At 35.3% G+C, this 16,058-nt stretch overlaps 1 protein-coding gene across 3 annotated transcripts in view; it reads left to right on the plus strand.

Annotated features, from left to right (window-relative positions):
- The window catches only part of AKAP6 (A-kinase anchoring protein 6), a 256,262-nt gene that overhangs the window by 71,077 nt on the left and 169,127 nt on the right, over window positions 1-16,058 (plus strand). For all 3 annotated transcript variants that reach the window (XM_036384804.2, XM_036384805.2, XM_036384806.2), the window contains exons 3-4: window positions 6,874-7,125; window positions 10,769-12,553. In XM_036384804.2, the coding sequence (XP_036240697.1) occupies window positions 6,874-7,125; window positions 10,769-12,553 (2,037 nt within the window). The remainder of the gene's footprint in view (window positions 1-6,873; window positions 7,126-10,768; window positions 12,554-16,058) is intronic.

Raw genomic sequence — 16,058 nt, forward strand, 5'->3', positions numbered from 1 at the left:
CTCTGAGGAAAATGTACTTCCATTTGAATCCTCACTTTTTATTTCCATGTGTTAATAATTTAAAATAGTTAGAAATGCTTTTAAATTGCACTTAGTATATATGGTATACAGAAAGCAAGAAAGTGCTGAGTAAAGAGCGTATAAGAGTCAAAGGTAGCTATCAAGGGAGTTGGAAAATATATTCTACATTCTTCTATTATGGTAGAAAAAGAGTTATGTGAAGAGGATTACAAGGTATTTGAAGGATGTTTTAATAAATCTCTCTTCCATTTAATAAATATGAATAGATATTCCATTTAGAGATATGAATATATAACACATGATGAGTATGCTTAGTATAAAGCTAACTCATATTTTTTTTCTTATTTCTTTGTGATCTTAAATAATCAGTGTAATATATATATAATTGCCATAATCCAATAAACAGCCATTTGAAGAAGGCATTTTTTTTTCCAACTTGTCTCTACTACTGCTTGGTTTACTAGGTGTTCATAAGAGTTTGGTATTTTTGCTTCTTTGTGAGAAGCAGCTGGAAACAAAACCTACTATTCTATTGCATAGTTCAGCGCTATTTATCTTCTTGTGTGAAGAACTGTTCTAGAGTACCTCTGCAATGATGCCTTCCAGAATGTAGTACAAAACAAGACTTCAATTGTCACAAATATGACATTTAATATCAAGTTTTAATTATTTTAAAAAATTCAAAGTTAGACCTTGATAAAAATCAGTTTGCTTTATCATGACTAAGATAAATGAAAATTTGTACAGTTATGCCTAGAAGGAATGCTGTACAGTGATAACTTTAATAGGAAAATTCTCCAAACACTGTGGGCACATTGCACAGTAGAACCAGTGGAAATTCAGGAATGTGAAAACCATATTTAGTTGCAGAGGTTGCATCACTTCCCACAACAACTTTTTTTGCTACATTCACCTTGGATTTGCAGTTTTTTTCACAAATGTAATTCACGTGTCAATGTTACTGTGGTCAGGAATATCTCAGAAGTGGCTAGCCCAGACCTGTGTGCACAATTCTCTTTCCATACAGTTCTGATGTGCCTCATTTCTCATTTATTGCCCTAACTTTTCCTGTGACTTTCAGTTCTACCACAGGCCTTAAGAGTGATTTAGTGCCTCAGCTATTTGAAGATTCCTGGGTGATCCAAATTCTTCCTTGTAATTAAGAATCTGGCCTGTGGTGAATGCTGTGTTCAGAAAGTCTTTTTCTATTAAATTACTGATTAAATTTAGTAGGGGAAATAAACATTTGATGGCAGCCTCTCTTCCCTGCAGCCATTCTCTCCTGTAGAAAAAGTACTGCCTGGCCTAGGTTTGTAAGACACTGCAGCTGGTCCTGACAAGTGATCTGGAATAACTTCCAGCAGCAACTGCCCTGTTTCTGGACAAAAGGATTCTTTTGCATGTTCCCAGTATGTTTGATCCTTTGCCCCCAGCAATGGTCCATATGGCAAAACAAATGCAAATTGCTGGAATCCCAGGACAGGAGTTTCACCATTAACATTTCAGGCATTTTTCCTCGGCCTGAAGTGCTTGGCGTGTGATACTGTATCTTACTTCTCCATTCTTCTTGCTCATTTTCCTTGCAGAAAAATAGTCAACCAATATACTTATGCAACAAATAAACTAATAAAACACATAATCAACTAATAAATTATCACAGAGAAACTCTGTGTTTGTTACAATTGCATAGAAACCATTGCTATTTTAGCAGTTCTGTCAAAGAACTGATGATTTGACATCTTTTCCACATTATTTCTAAGTACAGGGATATAAGAATGTAACTCGCCAATTCCTGAGATAAAAAAATCACAGTTGAAACATGCCTATTTAGAGTTCACCAAAGCAAATATTTATTTTCAAAACTTTTTTGAGAATTTTTCAACAGCAATATTCGTATATTGGAAAGTGGATCATCTTAGATCCACTTACTGGAATTTTGCAATGATTAAAGTGTTCCTCACTTAAAATAAGGAGAGTGAATTTATCAAAATAAAAGCCAAGCTGGAAAAGAGAATAATGTGCAGAAAATGATGGTGGGCCAGGAAAAGAAACTATCAGTAGTATGTGTGGTATCTTGAGGGAAGAGGAGAGAGGCTTTGGGGACCAAGGTATTTCCAAGCTGTCAGTGTCAGCAAGGGTCGGTGATCTCAGAGCCCTCCTGGTAGCTGCTTTCCTTTGCATTCTTCACCCAGTATTTTGCATTCATTTCCCTGAGTCACTGAATGCCACAGCCATCCAAGGTGCACTGTAGTACTTCTGTGGCTTTTTGACAGGCTGTAACCTGTAACTCGAAGTCAGTCCAGGCCTTTCCTTGGCAGTTCATTTTGCTTAGTCAAAGTCTGGATTTTTCATGTATGGTTATTTTGTTTGACTTAATTGTTTAGTTAAAAATAGCTGAAAAAGATTATGTGTGGCATTTGCTTTTAAGGTTTTACCAGTAATAGAAGAGAACAGTTTTATCTTTATTGTAACACAATGTACAGCAGGTAGGGATGAGAAAAATCAGAAAATTTCTTTGTGAAGTCAGAGTGCATTTTAAAGGAAAAATACCATTCTAAAAGATGTTCAGAAATAAAAATCTCTTTTCCTTTCTTATATATGTATAACCATAAAAGGGCAGTGCAGAGAGTTAATTTATAATTTTCAAGTCAAATTAAAGTAGCAAATCTAAAAATCCTGTGGCATATATTCAAATTTTTTTTTTCTGAAGAGAAGAATTTGTACATTTTGATTGGAATATTTGTCTTCTGAAGAATTAAAAAGCACTTAAAAGAAAGACCAAATAGATAGACGTTTTCTTAAATCATAGATTATATTTACATGTACAGCAGTTTTGAGATGCAGTAGCAATCTGTTTTTCCTGCTGAGGTTTTCCTGCAAGATGAAAGAAAAAAAATCTCCAGTATAGCTTCTCTGTCACTGATACTAACTCTAAAGCAACATATTCCAACCTTTCATCTTTCAGTAGTTTCATGTACATCTTATTACAAATTCTTAGGGACCAGAGAGAAAATACTTCTAAAGTCAACATCAAGGTGGTTTTCATTGACTCTTGACTCTTGTTTATACTATTTTTCTTCATTGACTGCAGTATTTGTGATTCAGGCTATTTTAGTTGACATGGAGGGCTATGAGCAGGCAGAAGGATTCAGCAGCTGCAAATTACAGGATCAGCTGTCTGGAAGACTGAGTGAAGTGGGCAGTTGGCAGCCAAATGGGGTACAACCCCTGTAGCCTGAGAAATTCCACAGTCAGTGCTACAGGAAAGCCCATGACAGGATGATAAAATCTTTACCTTAATATCCCTATGAAGCAGTGTAAAAATGAAAGAGCCTAGCTGACATGGGAGATTAATGATTATAAAAATTGTTTAGGCAATGGTGCTTTCTAAAAATAGAATTATATTATCTAAAAATTAAATTATATTATATTATTATGATATGAAACAATATACTATTAAAATGGGGGAGATTTTGTCCATATATGTATAGGCTTTATATTATCACTGTTGACATGGAACTATGCTTATTTGCAAAGAGATGCCAATAGATTATTACTTAAAAGTGCATGATTTATTTTATCTATCTGCCACTTCTGGTAAGAGCAATTGGCACTCATGGCAGCCTTTAGGCACTATCTCGTGACACTGCTGTTCTTTATTTATAAATACAAAGTGTAGAAAGGCACAAAACAGTGTTCTGCTGGTTTTGCACAATCTAATGCTGTCACCTACAAGGAGTTAGGAAGAATGAGGAGAATGAAACCATGTTGCACCAGTTCTTGATACTGAGCCTCAATAAAATCATGAACTTACATAACTTTTACATGACTTTTTTTTGTACACTATTTGAACTGTGTGAATCATTACAGAAAATTATTAAAATCAAAGCTGTGCTATTTGTAATATTTAATTTTACTGAATTATATGTAAATCTAGACATCAGGTACAGTAAAAGTAAAAAGTGTAACTAGAAAATGTCAACTGGATTTGACATGGTATTGTTTCCTCTCAATATGCTGGAAAAAACCAATTTGTGCCAGTCAAGTGTAGAGAAAAGATGCAAGTAAATGGGATGCAGATTTATTAAAGCTGTTCTGCTGAACACTAATCAGAATTAACTTACATGGCAAAAGTTAGCATTTCTTTGTAATTATTTTCTCCTGAAGGCTAGCATTAACTTTTACACAGTTATTCTGTCATTGGCACAGCCTTCACCTTCTCACCATCATATGACAGTTAAAATTGAGGAAAGGGGGTATCAGTAGGGCCCAAAATTCATTTTTTACAAGCTTTATGTAAGCCACCCTACTGTCTATAACCTAAATCCTTTAAGAGCTGGTGCTTTGTCCTTTACTGACATGGTAGTCTTCTATGATAAGATCAGAGAATGTGATTTTGGATGTGACCAAGTTCAGACTTAGGTTCTCTCCACGTTACTGAAGCTGTAAGGAGCTGTTAATTATCTTGTTAGTACATAAAGCACTTGGCTGTTGCCGTGTGCCACAATAATCTATAAGTAAGTAGACTTTGCGTTTTGAGGAAAAACGAGCAACTTCTAGCAAGCCATGCAAAAATTAACAGCGTGTGTTGAATATCTGCTTCTTTCAAACCCCAAGTGGTGCTGGGATTTGCATTTCAGTACAGAGTTGGTTTGTTGTGGAAAGTTTGTCTACTCAGAAATTTGAGATGCTTTTGTAGCTAGCATAATGGGACATCAAGAGAAAACTTGTCTGAAGTGCGGGTCTGAATTCTTGATTTAGAGTATTACCTAGATGCATTAGCCAGTATTTTCAGTACATTATCAAACATTTGTCAGAAGACACTTGTTCATTGTTAGTTCTTCTTACGACTTTCTGCTTTCAACCACTTTGAAAATTCATATGGTAGTTGAATTCAGCATGTAACTGTATGTGTGAAGCTTGAAAATATGAAAAACTTGTTTTGGAGTCTGGCACATCCTTAAGCTCACTCACATAAATAGTATAAATGGAGGTCTATTAAGTACTTTTCTGTAGACTGTGTCTCATTTACAAAATTACAGTTACTGGACACAATCTATTTTTTAATCACTGAAATGAAAATTAAACTTCTTTATGGCCAAGAGGAAAAAACCCGTTAACAATCTTGAAGAAGTAAATGCAAATTGAATTAAACTAATTAATTAGAAATATTCTTTAAAACATTTGAAACAACATACAATTACAGCTGTGTTTTTCAATTGAGTATCAGTTGTAGTTGGCTAAATGGAAAATATGATCTTTTTCCAAAGCTCAGAGAGTTTTAGCTCCGTCTGCATGTTTGTAGCATTAGATGAGCACACTAATCTGGTAACTAGAGTGTCCATTTGCTCACCTGGAAGTGTGTGGATATTGAAAGCCCTGAGCACTTGCAGCACTGCATGTTGGCAGGTGAGGCTGTGTGCGTTGTACCTGCAAACAGAGATGATGCTGGTTACAGCAAGGGACTGAAGGGACAGAGGAAGAGATACTGCCTTTCTCTCAATGCATCTACAGTGATCTGCTTATTGAAACCCCAAAGTTTTGGGCTCATCTGGCATTTCTGAGAACTACTCCTGCAGAGGACTTGATGTAACTGTCAGTGTTTTATTAAAATGAGTCCCTACCAATGGCACCTCATAACAGCTAATATTGTACTATCTGTTGTACAAAATTATTTAATATTATCCAGAGATTTGATTTTGGCTTAATTTGTTACATACATGCAATTATATATTAAATACTTTGGCTTTACTTTCATACTGAAGATGCCAAATTTGAAATTAAAGAAAGTACTGTACTTTATTATTAATTTAGAAATAATCAAGTTTACTGATTTCCTGTTATGCTACTGCTGTCCAAAACCCCTAATCATCAGAGACATAAGATTTCATTGTAATTGTCTGATAGAATTGTTTCAATAACAAATTTGAAATGCAAAATTATGATTATTTTCACTTTTGTTTATATATCTATAAAGAAGATTTCAGAAGGTTTGAATTAAATTAATTTTTTTTTTTTTAGTAAGTAGGTCTTGGATTTAAATATGTTATTAACTCACCTTAAGTCACTACCAGAGACATTGGAAAAAATCTTCTAGGGTCCAGTGCCAATTTTTTTTCAGTATTTTAGTCACATTTCCTAGCTTGTATATAACATGCTTTTTACACATAGTTTTCCAACAGAAGTGTTACAGAGTGTTGTTTGCCCAATAGCATATGCCTAAATGTTCTTTAGCATTTTGATTTGTCCTTTCACAAAGATAATGAAGAGTAGATTGAAATTATTTTACTCTGTATGCAGCACAACCTTAATAATCTGTAACATTTATTTTAAATTTGGAGGACACCATCCCATTAAAAGTTTAGCTTTATAACCTGGTAACCCATATTTTCTTTCTCCTTCCTCAACATAGGTGTTTCCAGTTTCTCTGTTTTCCCTCTTTCTCCTTCTCCACCCATCTTCTGTTCAGTTTTGTGCCCAGAGCAGGACTATGCAAAAATCAGTGCCCTGTCACCACCACAGACAGCAATGGGTAGCAGAAATAGCTTATTCCCATTGAGTCTATCCCAGACATTTGTCCTTCTTGGTGATAGAGGTTAGATTTAAATTCTGTCCAAAATAATTTTTTTTGATGATGGCACAGACCAGATTCCTGGCATTTTAATGGTGGGTATGTGTGTGTGTGTAGCAGAGAGGGAGATAGCTCTTGGCAATCTCAACCACTTTCATTGCTATTGCTGTCTTCTAGGATGTCATCTATTCTGCATTTAATTAAAAGTACATGAAAAGTAGATCTGATCCATGAAGGGACCATGCCTGTAGCTGAATATCTACTTTATTTTTCCATTACAGGATATTTGTGAAGATATATCTGATCATGTTGAACAAATTCATGCTCTACTAGAGACTGAGTTTTCCCTGAAGCTTCTGTCTTACTCTGTCAATGTGATAGTCGATATCCATACCGTGCAACTGCTCTGGCACCAGCTACGTGTTTCTGTCCTGGTTCTGAGAGAACGGATTCTCCAGGGGCTACAGGACGCCAATGGAAACTACACCAGGCAGACTGATATTCTGCAAGCGTTTTCTGAAGAGACTAAGGAGGTACGGTAACTAAATCCAATTTGAAGGGTTTTATCTGTATTCCAAGCGCCTCATTCCTCTTGCACATTTAAAATTGCTAGGATGACAGTTTTAAGGATGACTTCCTTCTAGATATTTTGCTAAATTGGTTTTAATTTTAAAAAAAAAAATTAGCTGATACCTGTTCTTTGGAACCAAATTAGTGCAAATTAAGATCAACTGTCAGAAATGTAATACTAGTGGCAATGTTTTCTAGCAATGTTTTCTCTTTATTGAAATATTTTTCTGAAAGGATCTGAAAGACTTACAGAGGTCCATCTGTTCCAAAGTGGTTCATCTGGTCACTTGGGTATTTAGGGTTTACAGCCAGTTCAAAAATTAATTTCAGTGTGCTGTGATTTCTTCAGTGAAAGTTTAGACATTTCCTTTCTGCATACATAAATGTGAAGCTTACAAAATGTTTCCAAAACTTTCCAGCCTAAGTCAACATTCCCCTATAGCAAGATGGTGGTCTTTATTTAAGTGGCAATTCTGCATTATGCCTTTAAGCAGTCATGCATTTTTTCTGAGAAACAGTGATGTAAGAATTGTACACTGTTTACTGTGACTGTATGCCAAATCTACATACCTGTAAATGGTTTGTAAAGCTGAATTCATTTAACTAAAATGCCTTTTCCTCTGAATTTATCATTACTAAATTTACTTAATTACAAGGATACTACTGGCCTACTTTTTTAAACTTAAAGATGGACATTTCTGATAGTTAGGGTAATTAATGGCTAACAGATAGCATGTTGAAGATTTTTCATTTGATAGTCCTAAGATTAAGATAAAATGCTTTTGTAATGGTTAGATGCATTTACAGAAAGAGACCTCTAGATCAGTGCCATGAATTCTGTGACCTGTGTTACAGAGGAAGCCAGAAGTCCCCTAGACATGTTCTGAATTTCATATCATTCAAGTTCAAAGAGAATTTGAATAATTCTCTGCTCCATGTTGGGTTTTATATTTTTCTTTGGCACAAAGAAGGGGGTGGTCCAGAAATCAATGCTCAGAGATGCCCAGGACCACTTTCCACACCCCCTCCTCCTGGTGTGTACATACCTGGCTCTTTCAGATTCAGTTTCTGCTTTGCCCTTGCTGATAAAATGCTGGCAGGGCTGAAGGAAATCTACTCTTGTCTTTATACCCAGGTTTGTGAGTCAGTGGGGAGTCATTATTTTATGACAAGGACATGGTAATTTCAAGATATAAAGAAGCTGCGTATTCAGATACTAAGAAACAGGAAATGTTCCATCTGGATCTGATTACAGCTGCTGTAAAACCCATCCCTGCTATAGAGAGAAGGACTGACTGAGCAAGAAAAGATTATTTTTCAGTAGGGAAAACACATGTTACCAGATAGGCTTACATGGTACTCTGACATGCAATATACTGACATTATTTTTTTTTATCCACCCCAATTAAAACATAAATAATATTTGATAAATTTAATGTCTAGCAATAGCAAGAATAAAAAATTGATATCAAATCCTGCCCTATTGCTCGAATAGGTCCACCGAAATTGCTCTGCAGTTTCTAACCTTCAGGAACTCAAGCTTTTTATGAGGTATAATGATACTGGCTTTAGTTGATGAACATAAAAAATAAATAAAATAGAATGTAGGGACAATTGTATCTACTCTTACCCATGATTTTTTTTAGTGTTTGGATCTTTAAAGGAAGCATTACTACATGAAAAGGAAAAAAAAAATAACTACAGCATTCCTATTGGTGGCTATACAAATAATTAAATTTAATATTTTTCTGAGATAAAAACAATAAAAGCGTGATAATACTGGCATTAAATAAAACTCATCTGAAGCACACATTTCAGAGGCTGCTTGGAAAATGACTGAGTAGGATGTTTTAATGCATATGATTGTAAATTTTATTAATGTAAATAACCCCATTTTAAGAGACAAAGGAATGGAGCTCATTATTCAGAAAAAATAAAGGCCTTTGGGGCCTTAGAAAGGTTTTGATTTATGTATGGTTTTACAGTTTCTAATAATTTCCTGAGATTAGAAGGACAATGCAGCTTGTTTAGTCACTATTTTCCTTAACAAATGCAGCTCCAATATATAAATTTATAGAATTTATAGATTTATAGAAAATTCCCCTTTTAATTCTGTGCTGTTGACAATGCACAGTTCTGTGCTGTTGACAAATTCGTGGCACGGAATCTACATCTGGATACAATTTGCTAAAGAAGAGATACATCCAGTGTCCAAGACTATGGCTGATAATATTCTAGTAAATTTTTTCTATAAATATTTTTAGCTGGAGGATTTTATTCTATTTTTACTGTAAGTAAAGGTGGGGGGTGTGTGGATGGAGTACAGGGCTCAGATATTCTATGTTTTTATGGGCATTGGCAAACAGTAGCCTTCTTTATCAATAGGATTCCTCTTCAGACCAAATCCATGTAGTTTATTGTGATATGGAGATATTACATGGTTACTGCACCTTCTTCAAGCATGATGCTATGGGTCTTTAAACTATGGATTTGGGCAGTGTAGTGAGACAAGTTATTCCAGAGAATAATTCAGACATAAACCTATATTTAGAGTTTGATTCAAAAAACTATTATGAGAACAAACCTGGTAAGAAAGACCAGTATACTGATTTAGGCATGTAAAATTAGAATCCTAGAACATGAATTTCTCCCCTTCATGATATTTTTTTAAAGTAGTCTCTATAAGCAAAAGTCTTGTATTTTAGAAGATATACTGAAAATATGCTTTACACTGCATACTAAATAAAATTTTCCTGTGAATGTTTTTTATCATGCAGTTTTGGATCTTAATCTCATCAGATTTTTTTACTGTCCTTCAAAAAAGACCGAAATATTTATGAGCATTAATTTGACTTTGATCTTAAAATCTCTTTTGCCACCAGAGATGGTCTCCTCTGGCTATGTCCATGTTTCTGAGATTTAAGGACTTCCATTGAGAAAATATTGACAAGAGAGCATGTCAGGCTGGAGGCTTAACATTATAGTTTCTTTTCCTTGTGCCATTCTTTATTTGTGCTCTAAATATTTGGCAAATAAATTTTCAGGTGATAATGCTACAAAAAAAGTCAAATGTAATTAGCAGTCTCTATCTTATAATTATGGGAACAAATGTCCATCATTGCTGCGTGATTCTTGGAAAAAACATTGTGCCAATCAACTGAAAGACAGTAGAACAACATGGATTTTTGAGAAAACAGGATTAACAAGGACACTGGTACACTCAGCTGCCCCCAAGGTACCCTCCCTCCTGTTTGATGTAGTCAACACAGGAAACACTTCAAGTCTGCTGTATAGAATTTCTGAATCCCCATCTACTCAGTAAGTAAAACTGAAAGCAGAATTAAATGAGGAAAATTCCAACACAAAAGTGAGTTCCTGTTTTAGGTAACTTGCTGTACCAGACTGAAATGAAGCCATTTTTAATTCTCAAATACTTCAGAATTGTTAGCTTATTACAGGGCAAAAAGAGACAGGTCAGTGATGAACCCTTCTCTAAATGTTAGGCAGTGAAACACAGGAATTGTTTTTTGTTTCATTACTTTGTGTTCTGTGTATGAAAATTAATATTAAAAAAAAACCCCAAAACCATTTCTTTGTGTATTTCAGGATCGTCTTGACTCTTTAACTGAAGTTGATGATTCTGGACAGTTAACCATCAAATGTTCTCAAAATTACTTGTCCCTGGATTGTGGTATTACTGCATTTGAACTATCTGACTACAGTCCTAGTGAGGAGTTGCTTGGGGCTCTGGATGACATGACCTCCAGTCAAGGGAAAGCAAAATCATTTGAATCGTGGAACTGCAGCGAGATGGATAAGGAATTTCCAGGACTTATCAGAAGTGTGGGTTTACTTGCAGTAGCAACAGATTCCATTGCTTCCCAGTGTAATGAAGCTTTGAAGGAGAAAGAAAATAATGTACCTCTTTCAGCAGAAGATGGAGAAGAAACCAAAGACAAGAAAGCATCACATGATCTTTCACTAGCATCTCCTTCTGGAAATTCCTCTCTTTCTAAAGGACCTTTCTCTGAAAATGGTGGTTTACCTACTGACAGCAAAGCAGTTTCCATATCAAAGAATCCAGAGTGCAATCCTCCAGAGCACACTGGTGAAAATACCAAACACTCTCACTGTGAAAATTCAACACCTAAGAGGTCCATAAGAGACTGCTTTAACTATAATGAAGACTCTCCTACACAGCCTACATTGCCAAAAAGAGGTCTGTTTCTGAAAGATGATGTGTTTAAGGAGTATATAGAAGCCAACGATTTAAAAAGGCAAATCTCTCAAATAGTTAAAAATGAAATGAGTAGAAGTACACCCTCATTGTTAGATCCACCAGACAGGTCCAAGCTTTGCCTAGCTTTACAGCCACCATATACTAACAGTCCATCTGCAGTTAGTCAGTCATACGATTGCTTAAATACAATAAGTGATAAGAATCTTGACTACACAATAAATAATCACTTCAAAGACAGTCCCATAATTCTAGGAAAGTGTACTTTCTACAACAGTAAAGAAAAATCAAAGCACAAGAAGTCTCATGATTCTCCAGAGAAAGTGAAAACTGACAGAACACCTGGAAGTATGTGTAAAACAGCTCCATCAACCCAGGTCAAAAACAGAGAGTGTTCTCTGCAGAATGGAATTACTTCTCATAGCTCTAAGTCTCTGGAGGAGACAGAAACAGATTCTTCTGCATCCTCAGATTCTTGTAACCAGAGAGATCCAAATGGGCAATCACAAGGTAAAACTGAGCCCTTCAGCTCACCAACGCGTAGCCAAAATAGTGCTTCTTCAGCTGGTTCTGAGCTTTCCAGCTCATCCCCTCTTCTGCTGAGAAGGAAGAAAAATAAAAGTTTATCTTCAACACCACACTATACTCAAAAAACCACTAAAGACAATGAGGTATGGTATGGATCTGATGAATATTTAGCACTTCCTTCACATCTCAAACAGACTGAAGTATTAGCTTTAAAACTTGAAAATTTGACAAAGTTGCTGCCCCAAAAGCCCAGAAGAGAAACCATTCAAAACATTGATGACTGGGAGCTGTCAGAAATGAACTCAGATTCAGAAATGTATCCAACATACCAGACAAAAAAGCACAAAAAAAGGGGTAGAATTTCACCAAGTTCTTCAAGTGATATAGTATCCTCCTTAGGTGACAGTATTGAATCTGGGCCTCTCAGTGATATTCTCTCTGATGAAGATCTTTGTATGCCTGTATCTTGCATTAAAAAATACATTGAAGAAAAGTCAGAAAGGACTGCTGCCACTCAGCCCACAGGGAATGAGACTTCTCCTTCAAATAAATCAGCTTTAATTCATCAACTGATGCAAGATATACAACATCAAGAGAATTATGAAACCATATGGGAAAAAATTGAGGTAAGGCAATAATCTTATATTCTTTTACTATGCTCTTGAGAAGACTGTGTGTGGAGATGGAGCTGCTGGCAGGGATAAGGTTGCTTTTTTTGTTTTCTTCTAATGCTGAAAATCATCTTCTCTAGTGACTGCTGGGAGTAGAGAACAGCAATTACTGTAATTATAATGGGTTGAACTTAACTTTAACTAACTAAATAGGATTTGCCTATATTATTTTACTTACATCAGTGCCTTTAAACTTGGTAAAACATTATTTTACCAACAGAACTTCTCTTTGCCAGTATTGGGTACATGGGTATTTTTTTGTAGGAAAGGTAAAATAAAATTAGAGAATCAGGGATCTTTGCTGTATTTGAATGAAATTATACTTGATATCATCTGCCTATTTTCTTCATTAAAATGATTTGCTTTAGTCCAAGAATAGGAATCTTGATTCCTGTCAAATTAGGTATAACAGCAACATTTCTTTTTAATTAGGTTCTTTTCCCTTGCAGTGATTATTTTCCCTCCTGTGTTGGTGGAACTAGGCATCACTTTATTTTTATTAACTTATATAATCCTTCTTAAATAATAGCAGTGTATTAGTGCAATGTGCTAGAGCAATAACTGTATACTATTCCATTAAACTTCAGATGAGATGGGACTTCACTGAGAAGTCTTTTTGAGAAGAAAGATAAACTTTGGAAAGTGAGGTGAATTTGAATGAATAATCAAATAAGGATCTGGCCATCTCACTAATATAATTCTTAGATTACATTCACAGTAAATGTTTCTTTCAGTTTTCTGATTCATTTGTCTTCCTGGCCATTGCAGAGAACTCTTCACCTCAGAACATTTCATGTCCATCCTCAATGGCATTTAAGTTTTCAGAAAAGAAAGCTCCATCTCTATTTGGTTTCAAAATGCTTTAAAATTCATAACATGTGTGTTAAAGAGTTATGTTGGTCTAAATGCCAAATTTGATATCTGCAATATAGGACTAGTTTTATACGGCCAGAAATTCCTTCTTACCAAGCACAGTTTCTGTAACTTTTGAAGGCATTTGAAGGGAAGTATTATGACTAGTAGGGAAATAGTTGAGCTAGAGATATTTGAATATAAAGTAGGGGTAGAAAATACAGAAAGAGAAATTTCTTAAACAAATAAGGGTGCAACAGCTGTCAGCTGTAAAGGGCAGTGTGTAATGATTCAAACTTCTCCGTCTGGCTTCATGGGTGGGTCTCATCTTCCAGACTTTGATGAAAGAACTGTCTTAGTAAGTGCAAAATGTTTCTGTCCTTGAGTCTGTGTACTGTTGAAAATTAGTCCAGCTGAAGCTGACAGATACAGAGCCCTTCATTCTGTGAAATCAACAAAGCCCATCAAAGCTGTTTGTGAATACATAAGATGCTGTCTTTCAAACGACACTGCAAGGGCCTGTTTAAGAATGGGATTGTTGAGTGTCTAGGGACCAGTACCTTCCACTAGATGATGACTTCCTTTTGGCACAAAACAGGTGGCAGAGAAACTTCTTGTATCATACTCTCAAATCACCATATCTATTTTTATCAAACTTTTTGAAAAGGTAATTCTCTTTTGAGGGGCTGCCTGTCTTTTTGTGAGTCCTTGCAGCTGCAGTTCAATCCTACCAGAATGGAGGAGTAAGAATCAGCTGTAACAACTGGCTGCAGCTGTGAGCACCCTCTTCCCCTCCATCCTTTCCTCACCTCCTCTGGAAAGTGGATTGAGCTTGTGACAGCAATTAAGAGTAGTTAGCTGTTCTGTGGCCAGGGTAAAGCTCCTAGCTAGTGACTCCAGCTGCTGCTCTTGTCCTTGAGGAACTTGACTGCTGCTGACACTGCACTTTCTACAATTTCTCAGTGTTTCTGGTTGTGATAAATGTTTGGAAAGTGTTAATGTGGAATTTGAAAATAACCTCATGAAGTGTGTTTGGCTCATAGTAAAAGAATGGCTTAAAACAGAAAGAAAAGCAGATGCAAAGAGGACTGCTAGGAAGAGAGAGCTCAATATTCCATCAGCTTAAAAGCAGCACATAAGTTTCATATTTTACTAAATGTGTTTCCTGAATAGTGAATAAAAATAACCAGGTGAAAATTTTTGAAATACTTAAGAAAAATTTAACTATTTTAAAGAAATATAAGTTTTCCCCAAGCTGCTTATTTACCCAAGTTTTTCTATTATTACTAGTTATTAAATCTTCTTCTTGTAAGACTAGTTAAAAACCAATTTTCACTTTTTCAAAAGCTCTGACCAAGGTAAATCCTGCCTCAGTGACAATATGATGCCTTGCTGAGATACTTTAGTTTGACATAAGTAATAAGAAAATAGAAAATTCCTCCTTTATGAGCTGCTATGAAATCTTGTGAACAAAGAGGAATCTAAGGAAAAATACCATACTTGTATCACAATTAAGTTCTTTCTTTTACTAGATCTCCTGCTTCACAATTCCCTAAGACAAGAATCAAAAATGTGTCATTGCTTTTTTCAATTATTGTAAATTGGCTCTTGTGTTAATTCTGTTATCTAAGAACATGTATCCTACTCCAAAAGGCGCTTCCTAATCTCACAAATATATGTCTTAGCAATAATTCAGTACTGATTTTGTTAGCAGCAGTTTTGTGCTGAAGAAGTCAGATCTGAAGGTGAACTTAATTTTAGGACAGAAGAAGCATACTTATTTCCATTAGTAATCCAATCCAGTTGCACTGCTGCAAATGTCTAGCATGATGTATTTTATTTATTAAGATTGTAAACAAAACTAAAATACCTTAGTCTTTCATTTTGAGGTTGTGACAACTTAGAAACAACTGGAAGCCTCAAAATCATTAAAAGTAATATTTTAGCTAGGTAGTAGGAAAAACAAGGAAATTTTGGTATTTTATTATGATTATGATGGGAATAATTTTGAATTAGTATAAATCTAGTAATATATTCACAGAAGGTAATTTGTTGAAAATATGCTTAAGCATTAAAAAAATAATTTCTTAGTTATAGAAATTATAGTCATGGACAGAAACTGATAAATTGTTATGTTTCATACTTGCAAATTAGGTTGATGTCCTTGCATGGGCATTATCATCCCGTTAACATTCCTGTCTGTCTACAGATAGAACTCTGCTCAACAGCCCCTTTGCTTTTACATAGGGCCACTTTCTTGCTTTGCAATAAATATTGCATAATCTTGTCATATTTTGTCTTCTGCTGGAGGTAACCCTCTGGTGGCACATGTATTTTGTAGCCTTAGTAATGGGCACCTTTATTCTGGGGTGCAAAACAATTTACAAGGCTGTTACTTTTATGTTTCAGAAATTACTTTTTGGAGTTAAATGTGAAAATGAGTGATAGCAAATTCTGAAAGTTCCTCTCATTGTTTTAGTTCAGCTTTTAGGAGCTGTCCAAATGAATTTTAGAATGCAGAATAGGCTGCATAGTTTCTGTTACAGTAGCTAAAAGGGAAACAGCTATAACAGCAGCATTCTCACAGATAAGGCCAATAGAGTGCTTT

This window comes from Molothrus ater, chromosome 6 (genome assembly GCF_012460135.2).
Source record: "Molothrus ater isolate BHLD 08-10-18 breed brown headed cowbird chromosome 6, BPBGC_Mater_1.1, whole genome shotgun sequence".
Classification (NCBI taxonomy): Eukaryota; Metazoa; Chordata; class Aves; order Passeriformes; family Icteridae; genus Molothrus; species Molothrus ater.